This window comes from Cydia strobilella, chromosome 10 (assembly GCF_947568885.1).
Source record: "Cydia strobilella chromosome 10, ilCydStro3.1, whole genome shotgun sequence".
Classification (NCBI taxonomy): Eukaryota; Metazoa; Arthropoda; class Insecta; order Lepidoptera; family Tortricidae; genus Cydia; species Cydia strobilella.
In genome coordinates, this window is record NC_086050.1 from 18948595 (window position 1) to 18971433 (window position 22839).

The 22839-nt window shown below is 38.2% G+C and overlaps 1 protein-coding gene across 1 annotated transcript; it reads left to right on the plus strand.

Annotated features, from left to right (window-relative positions):
• The first annotated feature begins 986 nt into the window (after window positions 1–986).
• Window positions 987–22816, plus strand: LOC134744561 (formin-binding protein 4-like). Its single transcript, XM_063678399.1, has 10 exons — window positions 987–1276; window positions 7568–7702; window positions 8704–8860; window positions 9332–9578; window positions 10362–11183; window positions 12994–13127; window positions 16280–16397; window positions 18287–18460; window positions 19056–19235; window positions 21180–22816. Exons 1-10 carry the CDS (start codon window positions 1102–1104, stop codon window positions 21273–21275), a joined length of 2238 nt encoding a protein of 745 aa, XP_063534469.1. The 5' UTR covers window positions 987–1101; the 3' UTR covers window positions 21276–22816.
• The last annotated feature ends 23 nt before the right edge of the window (window positions 22817–22839 follow it).

The window sequence follows — 22839 nt, forward strand, 5'->3', positions numbered from 1 at the left end:
CCTTTGAATACTCAAAGCCAGTTGTGCCGACCGCTGAGCTAAAGCATTTGTATCCAACAACATAATATCTCTTTCTCTGTCGATCACAGAATAAAGTTTCCTGAAAACTGATAGATCCAATATGCAATTAATCTATAGACCTGGCCTATTAGGTTAGGCATAGGAACGCACAAGCAACTTTTGTCTTCGCAACTTTTTTTTGTCTCTGTCGCATTTTCATACTATCCATAGACTTAATATGAGACATAAAATAGTTGCGGAGACAAAAGTTGCTCGTGCGTGCTTAGCCTTAGAATTTATATACATTTTCGGCTAAGTAGCTTCAATGAATTCAACCGTTCGATCAAACGCCGCAATGTGTCGAAAATTGCATGCGATTTGTTGCAGGTTGAATGGAGCCCTTAATCTGTAAGTGTACTTGGTATTGGTAATAAATGTTTACCTCTCTTTCTACCCAATGTTGTTTAAAAACCGAACTTGTAACTTTAGCTTTATAAAATGCGACTGGGGCCCGTTTCTCAAAAGCTTGTAGCTTGTAATACAAGTGGAAGTCCCTTTCTAACAAAAGCAGTCAAAAAGTGACATCCGCTTAATAGAGAACGCTTATTTGCTGATAAGGTTAAATCATTCAAATGCAATAAATATCACTGTCGAATGGATTTACCCTGAGAATTTACCGTGGATTTACCTGAGTTTGAAGTTAAGTTAATTTTCTTTAATAATTTTATTTTCTCAATAATTTTACCGCTATCGTTTTCGAACGTATCCACGCTGCTATAAAAAAAAACTTTAATGATAGTCTATGGTTTTATTTGCCGTGTCAAAAGTATGCTTTGTAAACTTTTTATTCGAAATTGAACCTTAACTTAACTGCATAAGAAAACAAGTCTAGGAAATAAATTTTCATATTCGCATTTAGTAAAGTTGTGGCGTGAGTTCTTCTTAGTTTATTGCCAAAAGCTGTCAAGTTAATAATTGTCAAAAGATCACGCTTGAGACTGTGCAAATTGTGAGAAATGTTTTGCAAAAATAAGGGAATCGTTGAAACGTGTGTGTATAAGTGTTATTTTCTATAGTCCGCCTCTTTTTTGATAAACTATAATGAGTAAAGCAAATCCTTTAGTCGGATTGATTGGGTACGGAGACTCTGATGAAAGTGACGATGAAGTGCCTGCGAGACCTGCTGAGAAGTTGTCAAGGGCCCAGCCCCCAGAGCCGAGTGCTGCGGCACATGAGCCCAACCCAGGGGTGCACCCTGCACCTATACCTCATTGTGGTAAGTGGCAGTAACAGCGTATATAGCTTGTTCTGTATAAATAGAACGTGTTTGTGTAAAAACTGTAACTACGCTAACTTTTAAATGCCAACTGCTACGTCAATTGCTCTTGTAATTCAAGATACACTTGTATTGTATGCAATTTTCTCATTAAGCGAAATGTAAATTTCTTTGGGAAATAAAGTTCTTTAAACCTAAGTAAGGAGCTTAAAGGCATATATATGCATTCTTACTGGCAGTAGGTTCGTGCAAAGTTAGCATGGTTATAGTCTAGATATCATAATATGTTGCAATATTCTACATAAATTGTGAGTTGTATGTAAAACAATATTACCTAAACAATGCTCTTAATCAAGACTGAATATAAACAATTGTTGCATGTTATTAGGACAGATAAACTGCAATATATTAGCAATTTACTGACAACAGTAAGTATTTTAGCTGTTCTTTTACTATTCAGTAACAATAAATCTGTATAATATGTAAAATTAGGTTTAATATTCAAACATTATATGCTGTGTCAGAAATCTGAAAGTTTCACCAGGTAACTTACAATCGAACAAATTAGTTTCTTCAGGGGTCCGGTTTTTGTTTAAATAATATGACAGCACAAAACAGGTTGTCAGTTTGGATGCAAACTGCCATTTGATGACGCATCTAACTTAAGTCGGGTTGCACCAAACCGTCTGTCACTGTTCGCGTTCGCTAAATTTCATTGTATGGAAAGTTTCATAGTTCTCTGCTGCTTGACGATGATCAGTCTGTTAATTGTGGTTGGTGCAACTGGCCCTTAATCTTAGAATTTTAACGTAACATTATTTTCATGTTGTTCAAGTCATTTTCGGGGTCTGTGTAATAAAACTGGCATTTTAATGAAATAATAATCTCCTACTTTATTTGATTTTAGTTAATTTTGAGAACACACACAGTCTCATTAATGACTAGAGTTGTTTACTTTCACAATATTATGTTGTAGATGTAGATGTAGTGTAGGGACGCCCGTCCGGAGGCAGGGGGGCTGTCGATCATGTGTCGCGTTCATTCAGCCCAGTTCCCTGAAGTTGGAGCTTAATATAACTCACAGTTTAGGGGTCCAGACACTGGCATGGGTCAGGTTCGCGTTGACAGACTGACTTTTCACAACTACCCCACTTTGTACCCAAATGTCAAAACCTACCCCCATTGTCTATACATAACATACCTCCCCCATTAAGAGAGTTCACTATTTTATAAAGTTCACTAACACTATTACCTAACCCTACACTATGCTACTGTTACACTACTTTAACACTTCAACTATTCTTCCTCCGTCTCTACATTTCTACATTCAGACAGTTCTGACTCACTGCCACTATCGCTATCCGCTAGGGCTATTCTCTTATAATCGGGTGAGTCTGGGGGTGTGGTCTGTCTAGCACGTTTGTGGCTGCTGGATGCGGTATTTTGTGGGTTTCCGTGTATCGTGATGTCCTGGGGTCCGGACACCCCTATGATATCCGCCCAACGATGAGGCGAAGGTATCGCAACTCGGGTATCCTCGTCATCGTCATCCGTAGCGTCATCGGTTACCTCAGGGACCTTCTGTTGTCCTTCCCCCCCGCAACCGAGCATTTGATTGATGTGTCGTACTAACATCTTATCGTTCCATTTCACTAAGTATCTGCAGACCCCTAGTCGCTTTTCCACCGTCCCTTTCAACCAGCGTGGTCCACCGCAGTAGTTCTTTACGTACACTGACTGTCCAGTATTAAACTCCCTGTTCTTTGTCTCACTATTCTTCTCTATTACTTTTTCCTTATCAACACATCTGAAAGACAGGGGGTTTAACCTATCGAACTTAGTTCTAAAACGCCTGTTGTTCAGGAGCTCAGCCGGAGTTTTATCATTGACGCTGTTTGGTGTGGTACGTAAACCATACAGTATCGCTGGTAATCTCACTTCCCATGGTCCAGATGTTATTTTCCTTAATTTAGCCTTCACTGTCTGCACCGTTCTTTCCGCTTGACCGTTGGTCGCAGGGTGGTAAGGGGCGGACAGGACTTGTCTGATCCCTTGGGATTCTAAGTATTTACGGAACTCCTCTGAAACAAAACTTCTTCCATTATCACTTACAAGTACATCAGGAAGACCTTGTTCTGCAAAAACATCCCGCAATATTCTTATTAACGTAGAGCTACTCATATCTGGTACGATCTTGACCTCTGGCCACTTAGAATAAGCGTCAATTACAATTAAAAATATCTTTCCTTGAAATGGCCCAGCGTAATCCATATGTAGTCTAGACCATGCTTTATCTGGCTTTATCCAATGATGGGTAACTTTAGATGGCATATTTCGATTTTCTGCACACACGTTACAGCTCTTCACCATGTCTTCAATTTGCTTATCCATCGCAGGCCACCAAAAATAGCTTCTCGCCATAGCCTTTGTGATCACAATACCGTCGTGATTCATATGCAGCTCCTCCAGCACTTTTCCTCGCATCTTCTCTGGTATAACCACTCTATTTCCCCATAAAATGCAATCTTTATACATGGAAAACTCGTCTCGCTTTTGCCAGTAAACCTTGTACTCGTCATTACTCTTCCCAGGCCATCCGTTACGTATCCAATATAATATTTTACTGAGACACTTATCCTTTTTTGTCAAGTTGGCCACTTCTATGGCAGAAAACTCCAATTCAATGGGTGTCTCCTCTATTAGTAGAATTCCTAAAAAATCCTCTTCCGGCGTTTGTGTACCTGGTGGACCCGGCCATCGACTGAGGGCATCTGCGTTTCCAATTTTTTTCCCCTGGACATATTGTATTTCATAGTCGTAAGAGTTCAGTAGGAGTGCCCACCGTAACATCCTAGGTGATATAATGTTGGGTATAGGTTTCTTTGAATCGAATATCCCCAACAAAGGCTTATGATCTGTCTTGATAATCACTCTTCGACCACTTATAAACTGATGAAATTTCTTCAAGCCAAATATTATAGCAGCTGCTTCCTTGTCTATTTGTGCATAATTACGTTCATGTGTGTTCATGGTTCTCGAGGCAAACATTACGGGTCTGATACTTCCATCAGCCATCTCGTGTTCTAACACTGCTCCCAGTCCGTACTGTGACGCGTCACAAGATAAAATAAGTTTCTTTTTTATGTCATAATGCACCAGAGTATCTTTACTGGAAAGCATTTTCCTTAGCTTCTCAAATGAATTTTGATGTTCTTTTCCCCATTTCCATTTCGCGTCTTTGTCAAGTAATCTGTACAATGGCTCAGAAATCGACGCTTTGTGTGGCAAAAATCTATCATAAAAATTTATCAGCCCCAGGAATGCTTGAAGCTCTTTCACATTACGAGGTGCAGGCGTCTTTTCAATCTCATTAATCTTCTCCTCGCAAGGATGAATACCAAATTCGTCAATCATAAAACCTAAAAACTGCACACTCCTGGCAGCAAATTTACATTTGTTTTTATTCACTCGCAATCCCGCTTCCTGTAACTTATGAAGCACCGCCTCGAGCCTCCTATTGTGTTCTTGCACTCCATTGCCAGTCACCACAATATCGTCTAACAGTACGGCTACCCCAGGGATACCAGCCAATAGCGTCGACATGAGTCGTTGGAATATGCCAGGACAAGCCTTTACCCCGAAGGGTAATCTCTTCATTTTATATAACCCCTTAGGGGTATTAATAGTTAGCAAATTCGCTGTCTCCTCATCTACCATAACCTGGGTGTACGCCCGTTCCAAATCTATCTTTGTAAATAAAACTCCCCCTTGTAATTCCGCAAAAGCTTCACTGAGGGTAGGTAAGGGGTAAGTGTCAGTATCCGTCACGGCATTCACTGTCGCCCTATAATCCCCGCACAGACGTACCTTGCCATCTTGCTTAAGTACTGGAACTATAGGTGTGGCCCATTCGGAATGTGACGTCGCCTCCAAAACGCCTTCGGCTTCTAGCCTATCCAACTCTTCGTAAATTCGGCCTTTTATTGCGAACGGCACCGGTCTGCTCTTAAAAAATACTGGCTTTGCTCCTTCTTTTGGCCTAATACACACTACAGGCCCCGTATATTTCCCTAATCCTTCCTGAAAAACTCCTACATAGCGTTTCTGTATTCCATTTAGTGTTGTGGCCACTTCATCGCTGTCAACCTTTAAACTATTTACTCCTTGGACATGTATCCCTAAATCCCGGAACCAATTCCGACCGATCAAGCTTGGCCCGTTGCCCTTAGCCACAACTAAGGATAAGTTTTTCTTTATCTTCTTATTCTGAACCAAAACTGTAACTTTACCCATTATACATAGTCTGTTCTGTGTCCATGTCTTTAAAGAAACCCCAATATCATCAAATACTGGGAGCGAGCCCTGCCAAACTATCCTAGCGGTCTGCTCACTTATGAGACTGAAAGCGCACCCGGAGTCCACTTCCATATCTATTCTAACTCCATTCAGCATTATTTCCATCATATATGCTGGTACTGCACTATCTTGTCTCATATTATTAACTGCAATTTCTTCATATAATCCATTAAAATCAGATTTTGGTGTATTATTTCCTTTTAACTTCAAACCACAAACCGCCTCGATATGGCCCGTCTTGCCACAGCCATGACATTTGGTCCATCTAAACCTGCAGGGGCCTCTATGGGGTCTACCACAACGCACACATGACATCCTTTCTGTCTGCCTTTCATTCCTTTTGTTAGTCAATTTATTTACTTCCATTGGTACTTCTAAATCACCAGAAACTTGACCAGAAGAAGCCGGAACAATAATACTTGAATCAATCCCTGCCGCCTCATGAGATAAAGCAATCTGACAAGCTTGATCAAATGTCAATGTACTCTGTTGTAACAACTTCTTCTGTACTTCTTTGTCCCTTATACCACACACTAAGCGATCCCGCAGCGTTCGATCCAAATCTGTAAAGTTACAGTCGATGCTCAATTTCCTCAATTGTGCTATGAAATCCCTAATCTTTTCCCCCTCCTCTTGATACTTAGTATGAAATTTATAAGACTGGATAATTTCATTTGGCTTCGGGTGGAAATGATTGTTCAACTTACCCACAATTGTTGTAAAAGTAACCTCACTTATTTGAGTTGGTGCTATCAGTGATATAATCAGATCATACAAGTCGGAACCACACACAGCTAATAAATTAGCTTTCTTTTTACTATCATCTTCAATATCACCTGCCTGCAGACAAAAAGTAAACCGCTCTATGTAATTTTTCCAGCAGCCAAGCGCCACATCAAACTCCCCAAACTTGATGCCCATTTTGCACAGTGATACCTACTTTTATGCGTTTTTCACTCAAATCACACACTTTACACTGTAATTGCACACTATTGTCCTAGTTTTTCTCGTCGCCACTAATATAACTCACAGTTTAGGGGTCCAGACACTGGCATGGGTCAGGTTCGCGTTGACAGACTGACTTTTCACAACTACCCCACTTTGTACCCAAATGTCAAAACCTACCCCCATTGTCTATACATAACAGAGCTGCAGGTTACTGTCCCGGCGGCATTCCCACACTATTCTCCTCAAATCTTCTTGTTTTCCTGCAGAACAGAAGGACATCTTAATATAATATTATGTTGGTTAAGTTGGTCTTTCTAGTAACACCTACCGTTATGAAATGAAATGAAACGAATATTCTTTAATTCAGACCATGTCCATATACAATTAAATTACATGTAAAATTAATATTAAATTATATAATAAATTTCATTTGTTAGTAGCAGTATTAAGCCTTACAACTAAGGTTAGTTTATATACACAGCATTCTTTTTTTACATACAGTAAATTGGCTTGCCTGTCAGCACATGTATCATATGGCAATGGTTCATGTACTGACAGTCAAACCTTGACGCAAATGCCCTCAGGATGCTGTTCATGCTGCCCCGCACCCTACGTGCCAGGGATGTGCACCGCTTCCGCATAGTGGTGTGAAAACAGTCTACCCTAGCATCAGCAAACATCCCCGATGCGCTGCAGTAGCGAGGCAGCCCCATCATCATCCTGAAGGCATTGTTGTACTGTACATGGAGGGCGTTGTACTGTTTCTGCGTGTAAGAGATCCACTGGCTGTTATGGATCAATGCAGATCTGAAATAAAAGATTTTTATGTTTTTTTTATTTTTATTAATGTGATTATTATATCTATTTGTATTTGTATCTATTTCCCAAAAATGTGACAAGACAACCAGTTTTGTTATAAAACAAATCTGTATACAAAATACAATGAATAATACATAAACGGTACCATTTTTAACAATATTTTTACAGCGTGGTCAGCATGTTACGATGAGAGCAGCGGCTTCACCTACTACTGGAACCAGCACACTAATGCGGTCACTTGGGAAGCCCCACAGGAATACTTGATGGCATTGAAGTTGGCACAACATCAGTTGCATGCTTCAGGTAAAAAAAAATCTATAAAGAAAAAGTAAAATTTTATTTTCAAAATCAGTCGATACATTTACATCAATTTAGTGGATCACACTAGGCTGAGTTAAGAGCGATTTTAACATATTTTTACCTAAAGGACAACTTTATATGCTTTGCATTGTTAGGGTTCTGCAGCCTAAATAGCTAAAATGGGTCTCTATTGTTTCCCATATAGTTTTAAGTCATAATGTATTGTTTGTCCACATTTTCGTTAGTCATAATTTGGTTTATCTCAGAGACGCGTAACTTTTCAGGATCGCCATAAAACAAACCTAACTTAACCTAACCTATATATAGGGTAACCTTACAAAAATCCTGAAAAATTAACGGTTTCAGAATTATGACTAATGATAATATGACAATCATTACATTATGACTTTCAATAATTATGTCAAACAAAGGGGTCCCATAATTATGTAAAAGCTAAAACAGAATGTTATTATAGTGTTTGGAATGTGGCAGTCTTCATTATGTAAATAGTTAAATGTGATATATATTTTTATTTGTAATTTAATGTGTGTTTACTAACATTAGCATATTAAGATTAATTTAATTGTATTACTAACAAATTATATGGGCATTTGCCTGAAATAAATAATTGAATTGAATTATTAGTTTTGTTATTCTTATATTGCCAAGTGATACGGTGCATGACTTGGAAACCAGACATTGTGCAAACCAGTGTTGGCCGAACGTTAATTGGAATTAACCATTAACCAGTACAAATTTGAACTGGTTAATGGTTAATTGCATCAACGTTTCGGCCAACACTGGTGCAAACCCTAGCTTGAACCAATGAGTTTCCCAAGAGTTATGTTCTTATGTATCAAGGAACATTTTCAGCAATTACTCTTTAGTAAAGAAAAAAATTACATTAAGATATCTACTAACATTCGGAAAGAAATTCAAAGGTGACAATGATTATGACAGAAAAAAAACTTGAGTTTTCATTTATTGGTGTTAATCTATTCTAGGTTCAGCAGAAGTATCAGCAGAAGAGTGGCAGCTGTACCAGCAGACCCTAGCCGAGAAACAGACACAGGCCAAACCGAAGAAGCCGGACCATGCCAAGCCAAAGACTGTAGTCAAGAATGGTGCCAAGCGGAAACCGGGCAGTGATGATGAACATGAGTAAGACAATTTTACAATTTTTTATTTTATTCGATTAAACTACAGTCGCACTTAAGAGCGCAGCAGGAGGTTGCTGGACTACAATAACAAAAGATAGGGATAAATGGAAAGAGTTAGGGGAGGCCATTGCCTACAAAAGGCATACAGATGGAAATTAGATATATATATATATGCTAACAGAATGTACTTACAAAACACTTGTCTGAAATAAAGGCTATTTCAATTCAAATTCAATTCAAAACTACAGTCAGCATCAAAAAGATATTGGCGGGTAGAGAAGCTAAATATATTGGCACACTTCATTATTTCTATGGGTCTCATTAGTTCAGAAACTTTAGAATAGATTGTGGAGTATGTAAAAAATTGTACGAGAGGACTAAGAAAGATAAAGTTATTTTTTGGTTTAAAATTAAATTATTAATAGATTTATTTACACTCTTTTATTTACAATACATTTTTTTTGCTTTACAGAAAAATAGAACTAATAACATCTTACCACAACTCTGACTCTGAATCCAACGATGAAGACACCCCAGCCAAGGCATCCAAGCCTGTAGCCCACCCAGCCAAGCCCACAGTCCCGAAGAACCCACACAAGAAACAGAAGACCAAGCCCGTTGAGTACGGACCGAGCTTGCCCAGCGACCAGAACTATACTGTGCCGATTGGCCCTGAGCTGCCTCCGGGGATGGTGGTTGAGCCGGTGGTGGACGATAAGGTAATGTTATTGTGGATTGAGAAGTAGGGCAAGTATAGGACATTTGAATATGTACTTCGCTCAGACATAGAAAGGAAGAGCTTCGCTCCTTCTGCTCTACAGACCTTCTGGGGCCCATTTCTTAAATGGTATTAGACTATATTCAAGCAAGTATAGAAAGATATTTCTTCTTACACTTTTGCACTATTTCCAACTAAGTAAAAATCACAAGTAATATGTGTCAAAAAACGACGAACATAAGCATATGTCTGTTTGGAGATTCAACAGAAATTTGAAATTTTTACTTTGACTACATGGTATCAAAATTTGGGTAGCTTTTTTGTCCAAAAAATTGTCGTCATGATTTAAACTACATATAAAACACCAATGATGAAAAAGAAAACTGAAATTGCTTTAAAATAACAACTTTATATCATTGAACACCTCAATATTTAATATTTTCGTTGTATCATTACATTCATTACTAATTAATTCCTCAACATTTCCCCTCGTGTTGTCAAGCTAATCATTCAACTCTACTGTGGGGTTTTCAATGAAATGAGTATGTTGTAAGCACTATGATGGTTAAAGTTTTCAATCTGAGGTGTTAGGGGTCTATGATGAGATGCCCGTTAGAGTCTCCAAGTGTATGCACTGTTGAGATTCACAGGCTGCTGAGACCATTTTCTGTATCTAGAATCTATCTGGTTAATATAATTATAGGCTTTAAAACCCTAAATTCCTTAAAATACACCAATAAGGCTTCTTAGTAATATATATATATATATATTTCAATTGTTTTAGACACAAGCAAAGACACCGCCTTTAGCAGAAATTGATGATAGCTTAGAAGAAAAAACATTATTCATGAGATTAAAGGAAAAAGCCAAATTATTAGAAAAACTTGGTGGAGAAATACCAACAGAATTGCAGATAATGATTAAAGAAGATACAAAGGTCGCATCTCCTAAAGTTGTGGATGAAACTAGCAGAGACAGCAAAATTGACAATATTGATGATTTGTTAGATGAGATTGAAAAGAAAGAGTTGCCAAAAGTTAAGTCTAAGAAGACTGATATGTTTGGTGAAGATTCAAATAGTGGTAAAAATACGCCTGTAGGTACTCCACCTAGAGAAGTAAAGCCTCTATTCCCAAGTAGCAAAGCTATAGAAGAGACACCACCACTACCATCAGTTCCTGCTACTACTGTAGTTGAAAATGGTGTAGAAAAACCAGAAATACCAGAAAAGAAAGTTAACCTATACTTGGCAGACACAGAAGTAAAAGAAAGCCGCAAAAAGCTAAGGATTGATAATTCCATCCTTCCCGAAAGGAAGAAAACTGAAGTCCCAGCTTACACTACTAAATATTCGCAATATATAGAAGGTTTTTCAAGTGAGAGAACCGGATTAGGTTTTAAAGAAGATGACAATGAAAGTCCAAAAGTGGCGACTGTCAGTTATGGAAACGGTTTGTCATTTACTAAAGGGGAAGTTCTGAATGAAGATAAGCGGGATGAAGATTTGGATTCGATGTCTGATTTGGTGGAAGCCAAGTTGAAGTTTTTGAATGAGGTGCAACCCTGTCAGGTGCCTCCCGTGCAGGAGATGTTGATACAATGGCAGGTCAGTAGCTTTTTTTTCATCTAGTTTTAATCTGTGATAAATAATTTCTCCAGTCTGTTATCTGTTATCTCCATAAAAAAAACCTTAGTATTATGGATTTTGTTTACTAAGCGTATTTTATTTATAACAAATTATATTTGTAAATTCACGGATTCATATGTCAGTCAGTCATACGGATCAAAATGTAAAGTAGTAATTAAAATGGGAATTGCTTTGTGATGTCGGTTAATATGAAACTATTGAAGCTCATCGGTAGGAAGACAGGTCTTAAAACAGAACCTTGTGATACTCCGCTTTATAATATTATTTTATTTTCGTTATGGGAGTGTTGATTTGATTCGGTTGGAAGTTGGAATACTTAGAACGTTATACAAGTTTTATGTGGGTATTAAATGCAACATTATGTTTAGGTTTAAGTTTTCAGCCTGTCTCGTGTAATTATGCTTCACGCTCGGCGTTATCAAATGCCTCGGAGAGATCGCAACAGTATTTTATACAATCACAATACGATAGACAGCTTTTCAGTCTAGTAAGCGCGTTTAGGTCACGGAACTTGCCGAGTGGCCTAAGTAAGGTATGAAATTGAAAAGCTCTATTATATCACTATTGTATAGAATACTTTTTCTATGAGTTAATTAAAAATAGTATTTTCTCAAACATGATATGTAATATTGATAATACGTTCTTTATATTAGGCTGGGAAGTATCACGTTTCAGGCGCAGCTAGACGAGAGGTCTGTAATGAAATTTCATACAAAGTTGCAGGCCTAGGCCTGGAAGTGGCTTTTTTTTTTAATTTCTATCTCACATATAATTGTGGCACAGCATCATGGCATTCAGCGATTTTATTTTTTTTGAACCTGACGGGCTCTATGGCACTATGGCCATTCGAGCGGTAGGACTGTGTGGTGGGATGGTAGCCTGGGGAAAATCCAGGACCCTTCCGCATCACTCGAGACGGTTTTGCTACGCTGGAAGCTGGAATACTCCTAGTAAAAAAAAAAACGATATTTGATTGATATATATAGTTGGTCAAGCAAATCTTGTTAGTAAATAAGAACAAAAAAAACTATACTCATCCTTTTCTTTTGGGTGTTAGTACTAGTGTAAGACAAAGATAGTATGATTCTCTCTATGTTTGAAATAAGACAGTCCTTTGACAAACTATATACCTATATTAAACGTTTGAGAAAAGCACTATACATACATCGGCGTGAAAACGGGTTCTCGGCCTCATAACTATCCGGCCTCACTACGTTCGGCGTTCGTTATTCTATTCGGCCGGCAACCCCTTCCTTCCCGGCCTCTGTAGTAATGTACTATTATAATACTTGTTCTGCTCAACCCTGGTATATGTATTTGTATTTATTTATTTGCGTAATCATGTATTACATAGATGGTATTTGCAAAGTAAGAGGCACCGGTACCCTGGTAGGGCATAGCAAATATCTTACACGCTAACATAAAATTTACATATTAAGGTACAAAAATAATAATTAATCAAGACATGCATATATAATTCAATTCAATCAACTTCAATTAGTAGTCTTTAAATGATGTCACAAAATCTCCTAATAAAAGTCATATACATCTGAGTTGACATGCACCTATTACATTAGAAACAATACAAAAAATATTCTCTTATTTATTAAAACATGTCAAACGTATATCTAATATGTCAAGCAAAGCAACATCATTCATAAATTTTTCATTAAAATAGTATGCTTTTTGGACTAGGAACGTCTTAAGCTTCTTACTATACTCAGTCGATGTCCGCACCCGTATAACGTGTCGTGTTGTGGGGCAACAGACGCTGGTGTCGGCGTACTCGACGGGCGCGCTGTCGGCGCCGTACTGGCGGCGCTGGGTGCGCGCCGGCGAGCACGCGCTGCGCCAGCTCGAGCAGCGCGCCGCGCCGCCCGGCTGGAGCACCGCCTTCCAGAGGTACGATATGCTCCGAAGACGAATATACAGATATACATACAGATACTGCGGCGCAAGGCGGGACGGGTATGACGCAAGACAGATCCGCGTCGAGACACTGGCTTGTCTCTAGTGTGAGTTGAATCGGAAAACTCGAGGCTTAAGGGCTAAAAAGAACCTTCCGTAGCGTAGTGAGGTGATTTTCAAACAAATGGCCAAATTGGTCGTATTAGAAAACAATAATACGCATGTTTGTAACGAGCTAATCCCGACTTGTCAAAATATCAGTCTGTTTTTAGTTACCAAAAAATCCCAAAATACGATTGGTCAATTTCGAACGCCCGAAATACGACTGATCGATCATTTAATTTCCTGTGATTCGCCCTAGCGTTGGCACTTGAAAAATAAGACGAATAGTAACATTAGATACCTCTTTTAAAAGATGGTTTAATGCAATAAAGACAAAAATAACAATTTTATTCGCCTCGACTAGATTGTTTCAAGCCACATTATAATCACACAATGTTCTAATAATACTATCATCCCCACAATTTCGAAAGACAGTGTGACGGCCATGTTCTAGTTTATATTTCCGTAAAACTGTCTTGCGTTGTATTCGTGCAGTAAAATCAAAGTGCAAAACTGTTGGTGATAAATCAAAAACTTAGTGTTCGTCGCGAATTAAATTTGCGCTGTGCGTTGCATTTAACTTACACTTACGAAAAAGTTTTTTTTATATTTAAATACAACGCACAACGCAATCACTACTGATTATTTTACAGTGAATTACTTATGTGGTTTCATAAAATGGACGCGTTTAAAACACAAAAACCTTAGTATTTCCTAAAGTTTTAAAATTATTTTTGTTATATATCCCGATAGCTATCTTCGTTTTTGTAACAAATAGGATGATAGCTTTTAAAAGAAGGCAATTGTACAATTTTATTCGTACAAGTAACTGAACATGTATATACAAAGGTTTTAAGTCTTAAATCGATATTTTATAAAGCCACACATCGATCTACAAATATAGAGGAATCCTGCGTAAAATACAAAAACTTACCGACATGTTATTTATACATATAAATATATCAGTAGAACAAACGCGTTTTATTTAGATTTACTTGTATGTATGTAACGCACAGCGCAAATTTGCCCAAAAAACAATGGGCGCCCCTGTAAGACTGCATTCGAAATGTTGGTGTAAATTTATCTGTGTTGGCTCTTACGTCGAAGTACCACACAACACATGCTGTATTTGATTTGTTAAACTGTCTTTATCGTTCTGTAGTATATTAAACTGTTTTTGTCAAAAATATTATTGATCTCTCATCCGTATGTATACTATGTATATTGTATAATAAGTGATTATTGTACTTTTCTTGTGTCACTACAGTTTCACATTAAAACTAGTCTCATGCAAATAAATTTGGAAAGTACGTGAAACAAAATGTTTATTTTTTAAATTTAATTAAATAACGTTACAATCAAAGTTTTGAAACATAAAATTGTATAAACATTCTACTCTACAATCTGAGATCAATGTCTGTGATAATTTATTAATAAAATGCTTAATTAAATTCAAAGAGTTTACTTCAAAGTAACCCTAAACATAGCAATTTATCGTTTTAATTTTACTAACATTACATTATGTTAAATATTCATTATTATGACATTTATAACATCTTAGGCCCATTTCAAGAGGCTTTACAAAATACTGATATTAAATAATTAAAATATAATAATGCACAATAGTCAAATCTGTGAAATCTTATTTTTATTTTATTATTTTAAAATAAAAATATAGTCATTTTATTAAATTAAGTAATTTTAATAATAGTCAAATTCTCATTTATATATTCTCTAGGGTTATATTTGTCATTTCTTATATTGTAACATTAACAACAACGTTAAATAAAAAAGAAGTGACCTGAAGACAGAAGACTGAACATGAAACCTCAAGACGGGACGAGTCAAGACGTCGCGCCGAGGACACGGGTGAGAAAAATGATATATCTTACTAATTTCGATTTTCAAGATAATGCACTTTGATCTATTACAGAAGCTAACAGCTGGGACTCTTCCTTGGCATCACCGCCTAGGTCATCACAATCATACGGGTGCCTTTGATATTTCAACTTTTAATGCAGAATCGTCCTTACTGGTCAAATGAAACAACATGTGAATACACTTTTAACATATCTAGACTAGATATTTATTTTGGTTTTAAAATTTTAGCTTGTAGTATTGTGGCAAACCAAGTTAATTGCATTATTGAATAAAAATACTATTAGTTCATACAAAGAACATTCAACAAGAAACTTTGTACAACATAACCTATAAATTATAAATCTAAAGTTGTTCCATTTAAGTTGCTCGATTCCTACATTAAAGTTTCAAAACTAAGGCACCCTAAATGAATCGCAAACATCTTCAAAGGACTGGAAACGAAACTATGTTGTAAATTGTAGAAGAATATTTTCTGAAATCATGACATAGTATTGCGAGTTGAGAATTAGGAAATAGACAAAGGACCAAAGGGATTAAGTATACGGTTTTATTTTGACTGAGTTGCTTAATTGTAAGTGTTGCCTGTAGTCTTTGGGAGTTTAAAGTGTGAAAAGCCGGTTTTTCTGATATAATAAAAGGATAATAAGCGCGTTACCGCTTTTTGAACAAAATGATTAATGCTAGAAATTGAGGTTTAAAAAACCCAAAATTGTTTTGGTCTCGATCTGACTAGGCTATAAATTCATAATTTCATTAATTATATTAAAAAAAACAAGACGCATGCAAACTACGTGCTCGAGTAGGTGCTAAATTTTGTGAAAAAATAGTCTGAAGTCTGAATGCAGTGTTAAAATTACAATTTAGTTTTAATTCAGATTGACATTTTCACATTTCATTCTAGAAGTTTAACAATACAATATTGTGAAACTATTTTACAAAAAATAAAAAATTGCCATGCTTAAATGTCCGTATTTGGCCGCCTTTTTAAGTTTTTACGATCCTTAGTTGTTGTATTATTTCTTATTTTATACAACATGTATGGACTATATATGTAAATTCAAACAAATATATCAACACATTTCTCAAACGACACCTTAAATTCTCATCGACTATTGGCGCCTACCCGCCCCCACTACTTTTACTTGTACGTCCGTCATTTGCAGGTCCGAGGGGCGCTACCGCTACCGCCGCGAGGCCGACGGCTTCACGCAGTGGGAGTACCCGGCGGCCGAGACCATGGACATGGAGATATGCACCACACCACCTCCCGAGGAACCTAAGGTTAGTTTTACTGGTCATTCTTCACAATTGTGTTATCTTAGCCTATCCTAAGGTGAGTGTGAGGCCGAAGTCACAAGACTAACGTAGCGAGGTCAACAGCTTTATGCGGGGGGACTACCCGGCCACCGAGATCATGGATATGGAAATGTGCACCACACCACCCCCTGAGGAACCTAACGTAAATGCTGGGCCAAAACTTAAGCAGTGGTACCCAGTAACTGTAGCCATCGATAGGGGGATATGTATTACCTTTAGAAACTTAAGTTAGTTAAGTGAATCAACTTTTTTTTGTGTTGTTATCATGTCCCGTTGTCCAAGGGACAATACTGGCAGTTTGTTCGAAGAGATGATGTACTGTATGATGATTTACTAACATGCTCAGTGGCTATAGTCTGTTAAATGTAGGGTTCTGTAGAAATGCCATGAAACTACCACAAAAATGCATGTTTGATACATTTATAACCATAAGATCAGGATTTTAAGTGGTCGATCATGGGAAAAAAACCGCAACCATGCCAACGAGGGACACTAAAAAGTTGGTCCACCCAGTTACACTGGGCATTCTCTGCAAATGTAAGATATAGTCGTTGAAACCAAATTGTCAGTAATTAAGAAAAAAAAAGCTATACTCATCCTTTTCTTTTGGGTGCTAGTACTAGTGTAAGACAAAGATAAGTATATCAATCAATCAATCAATAATAATTTATTTCGAACAAATAAGTCCATAATGTGTTAGTAACATACATACTAATACTTAAATCTAGGGTTAGTACAAACATAACATTAAAACAGAATTTCACATAATGGGGCATGTAGCTGCACCCAGTGCTTCAGCCACGGTGAGTCCCACCGGTCGGTCAACGTCCAGAGGATGGTATTCGAGCTGGCGCGCCATCGCCTCAACAGCGAGCTACACCGCTTCCTGATGATCGCGTGGAAACCATCGATCCGTCCCTCCGTGAACATACCCGATGCGCTGCAGTGTCGCGGCAGCCCGAATACCACTCTGTACGCGTTGTTGTACTGTACCCGCAGAGCGCTGTATGCCCGCTGCGTATAACTGATCCATAGGCTGCACGTGTAGAAGGACTGGCAATATGCTTTAAAAAGCGTAGCCTTCACCTCTTCAGTACATCGTGCAAACCTACGAGCCAGCATATTGCAGCGCACCGCCAGCGCTCTGCATTCCCTCTCGATATCCATATTGTCACACATGTCTTCAGTGACCCAGTGGCCCAAATACTTAAAATGCTTAACTTGTGCCAAAGGAGTTTCGCAAAGAGTCAGAGGGGGCACGCTGTAGGTCTTATTAGTCAATAAGTAAGTAAGTAAGTAAATATTCTTTATTGCACCAAAATTATACATTTTACTTACTTGTAAAACTACAAAGAAATATTTAAAGAAAAAATAGAACCAGGAACCAATAATATAATTCTTTCCGTCTATGTTTGAAATGAGACAGTCCTTTGACAAACTATATGTTTAATCATAGAGTAACTTATACTAGAGCGGTTCTGTCTTAGTAAATTTTGTAACCCCAGTAGATTCACTGCCATCTGTCGACACACTTTAAAACTAAAAATAAATATTTATAAAAATACGATAAAATGTATTTAAATATGGATAAATGATTTTTTTATTTGCATTAATTATTTTTATATTATTTTATATGATTTTGACCCATGTTCTTTCACTGGTATGCGTTAAAATTATAAATAACAAACGAAACAGTCAACGCCCTCTATACGAGTGTAGGCCAAAACTAGTGGCGCCATCTGATCGAGAATCAAATTTTCGTGATTTTCGAGGCACGTTTTTTCCTTAGACTGTATCCATCTATTACGGAGTTATATCTATCTTTGGTTTAATGTATACTTTTCTCCTGGCAGGAACCGGTGCAGCCCCCCCTGCCGCCGCCGCTGCCCCCGGCGACGCCGCCCCCGCCCCCCGCACCCCGCGCTCCCCCCGCCGCACCCCGCGCGGCCACCCCGCCCCCGCCGCCGCCGCCCGCGTGGCGCGACCCGCCGCCGCCCGGCACAGACGACCCGCCGCCGCTGCCACCGGTACGTACCCTTTGTTTTATCGCCAGTCACACACACACACACACACACACTGCAGACTGATCGACGTCACCCGGCGCGTCGGCGTCGGGCCCGTTTACTATGAAAGTTGAAACATTCCATACAATAAAATTTTGCGAACTCTTTAACGATGACAAACAGTTTGGTGCAACCGAGTACAGACCCGTGTCCTATTTCGTCATCAAGAACTGTCCCCTCCCTACTGAGCGACATTAGGAACAAGTCCACACACTATTTTTACCAAAGTGAAAGCCGTCTGACCTCCAACAGCTCCAACCCGTTAAAACTACAAACCAAATAACATCTACAACATTATTTGTCAAAAAATTTCAATATGAATACTTTTCTACGAAGGTGTTGTTTGAATCTTCTCAAATGATTTTTACGCCAAAGACCCTAACCTGTTAAACAAAAGCCATTGTTTCTTTTGTGTGAGCGCGTGGCCATTATGTTTATGCGCGTGGCCATTGTGTCTCAGCGCGTGGAGAAGATTCAAACTATACTTCAGTATTCCGTACACTTGCACATCTATAAATAACAGTTTTACATAATCATCACACAACAATCTCTATTACAGGAACCAAAGAAAGAGATAGGCGACGAGCTCCTCTCGTTCTATACCGACATCGCCGAGTTAGAGAAGTCGACCCCGCCCCCGGTGCCCGCCTCGCCCGAACATCCCCCTCTGCCGATGGAGCCGGTGGAACTGAAAGAATCTAAAGAAAAGGAAACTAAGACTTCGAAAAAGAAATCTAAGGTAAGCTTCTTCAGATTTATCAGGAAATATTGGTAGTATTTTAAGTCCAACCCGCCTACAGACGGGAAGGATTGGCTTCAAAAAATGCCCCCCCCCCCCGTCTAACTTTCGAACCATGTGTCAAATTATAATATGTAAAAAAATCGTGAAAATTGAGCATTGGGCAAAGACATTAAACGAAAACTATATCGAACATGATCAGATCAGTTAAGCCGTTTTTGATGCAATAAATCTTCCCTTCATAGTAAAAAGACGTACTAAGCTCTGCGAAGTATGGATGGTATAGAAAGGATGCCAATCTCTTATGGCAGAATTGTTGCAAAAGTGACCGCTTTCAGCTTTGAATAATAGTTCCTAATCTATCCGGTGGCGCTAGGTAGGCTCTGAGACCAAAGAGTATTGTAATATATAGGAGACTCTATGACATGCACCATAGAGGTATAATAATGTAGAAATAAAATGGGGGAGGGGCAAATAACCCGACCAAATTACGTAGGTTGTTTCTGGTATGTTGTCAGGAATGTTAAAACTTGTTTTTAATTTTGTCGCATTGCTTATGTTCTGTCCCTCACGGTCGCACGGGTGCACATCTATATAAATACTAGGTGTATGGTCTAGGTACTTCAGTGTATGGTGGCGCCGCCTATTTACTGTTTTTTACGGTCACTTTTTGATACATGAAGATTCATTTCCTTACCTCTACCTTCCATACTGCGAAGGTACTCCCTGTTGCTTGTTATGTAGGTACATAATTACATAAATGATTTCCATGATACTTATATTGACCGGGATATAGACCGTGATTACCTTTTGTATTGTTTTTGAGCTCCCGATATTTCGACGCGGTTACATGCATCAATAACAATACGAAAGGTAATCACGGTCTATATCCCGGTCAATATAAGTCTAGTGAAACTAACCGTGAATCATTCAAAACTTATGATTTCCATGATTTCTAAGCACACGTTCAGGGTCTATTGTGACGGACGGGTAACTACGGAACCCTACACTGATACGATTAAAAATAGATATTTTCTGCTATTCAACCATTGCGCTAAAGATAAATATTAATCCCAAAAGGTCAGGTAAGTTAGAACGTCGAACTATACTGTTCTACCTTAGAGATGGCCAGGGGGCGCCACAAGCCTTCGGGAAATTGTCATATACTTGGAAATTTCGACCCATGCCACCGTGACCGGATAGCCGAGAGTTCAGGCATCTGTCCGGTAAACGGGGGACGCTGGTTCGATTCCAACTCTGCACACTGGAGGCAATGAGGATATAATAAGATAGAGCGGTACTGTCATAGTAAATTTTGTAACCACTGTAAATTCACTGCCATCTATCGACATACTTTAAAACTAAAAATGAAGATTTATAAAAATACGTTAAAATGTATTTAAATATGAATAAATGATTTTTTTATTTGCATTAATTATTTTTATATGATTTTGACCCAGGTTCTTTCACTGGTATGCGTTAAAATTATAAATAACAAACGAAACGGTCAATGCCCTCTATACGAGAGTAGGCCGAAACTAGTGGCGCCATCTGATCGAGAATCAAATTTTCGTGATTTTCGAGGCACGTTTTTTCCTTAGACTGTATCCATCTATTACGGAGTTGTATCTATCTTTGCTGGAGGCTTTGGTAAGTTTTTCCTTCGTATATGACATTTATTAGGGTTCCGTACCCAAAGGGTAAAAACGGGACCCTATTACTAAGACTCCGCTGTCCGTCTGTCCGTCTGTCTGTCTGTCTGTCACCAGGCTGTATCTCATGAACCGTGATAGCTAGGTAGTTGAAATTTTCACAGATGTATTTCTGTTGTCGCTATAACAACAAATACTAAAAAGTACGGAACTCTCGGTGGGCGAGTCCGACTCGCACTTGTCCGGTTTTTTTCAGTTTATAAATATTAAAATTGCAACGTTTACATTGCAGGTGAAGATATCGTCCTCAATCGGGCTCAAACACAAAACAGTGTCAAGCATGGTGGCTAAATGGCAGCAGGTCGCCGACGAGATACACTCCGACTAGACTACACAATTACCCATTCATATGTCTATTATTATATGTCTATCGTGCGCGGCGCGCCGTGAACCTTATCGCAATGCACGAAGGTTGATATTAGACTGCAGCCGCGCGCGTCAGTTGACGTGTTTAGCGTTCAAATAGTAGTTTATGTGACTGCTACATAATGAAAGGCATTAAAACTCGAGTGTGGGTTTATGAAACGAACGAAGTGAGTTTCATAATAGAATCACACGAGTGTTTTAATGCCTAATTATGTACAGTTACATACACTGCTTTATCTACACACATATTATAAACTTTCTATGATATATTCACTAACCTCATATTACAACCGGCATTGGGGCATAATTACTCTATGGCGGAATTCGCGGATATGGAGGTGGCGTCTCTGAAATATCTTTATCGCACATTTTACACAAAACTTTTGCTAGTTACTTTAAAAACAACAAAACAAATTATTTTTTACTTACAAACTAATTAAAAGATAAACTGCACGTCAAATGGCGGCAAAGGAAACTTTTTTCACGCATCTCACGCATCCGTAGTTTTTTTTATTCAGAGATAAACTAGAGTGGGGGTCTATTGCCATATCGTTCGGTACCAACTAACAAGCGAGATTTGTCAAAATTGTATGCAATTGACATTTCATTTCGAATAAAACGTCGTTTCGACTGATATTAGAATAGAGGTCAAATCAAATTTCTTTGTTTTTCAGAGATGTTCGGATTTTGAAGGCATCATAGAGGGTTTATGATATGTGTGTAGAGTAAAAGTGTTTTTTTCAACCGTTAGCCATTTTTTGCAAGGTCAACTGATCAACTTTTACTATGGGACCGATCCCGGAATCGCGAAGAAAAAAGTATCCTCCTAAGAGCGTTTTCACATTGTCCTCGTCCTCACCGATATCACAAAAATCGAAAGTTCGGTTTCTGCCTCTCTATCACTCTTACATATTCGATCGATAGAGAGGCAGACAACGAAATTTCGCGTTTCGCGGTAGGCCACCTGTAAACAAACCGCCTTGATGCACCAATGTCATAGTGAAAACTTGTCAAAAAAACTGTTTATGGAATAGTATGTATAAGTTACTCTATGGTTTAGGATGTGCGCTAGTGCTGCACTCTGGCGGCAGAACATTGCAGTAATATTATATGAAATATTATTGCGATATTAAGATGGTTCTCTAATAAAAGATGTTCAGTATTTCCTATATTACCATGGTCAAGTGTGGCTAACGTGTTAAACAAACACGATATACTTACAAGTAATTCCTTTTTTTTTTTCAATTATATTTTTGGCAACTTTTTTGTTTAACCACTTATACAGCAGTAAATTAAGTAAAGATCAATTAATTTTATCTCTTTAGATATATATTCGAACAACCTAAGTAGTTATCTAGAGATTTAAATAATTTTGTAAACATAAAAATGATATACGAACATATAAAATACCGTGAGATTTTGACTACAAGCGCATGGCGGATGCATTTTGTACAGATATTTATGGTAATACGTAACTGTAGTTAGGTATGTAAATATTAATAAATGATCGTAATGACTGAGGAAAT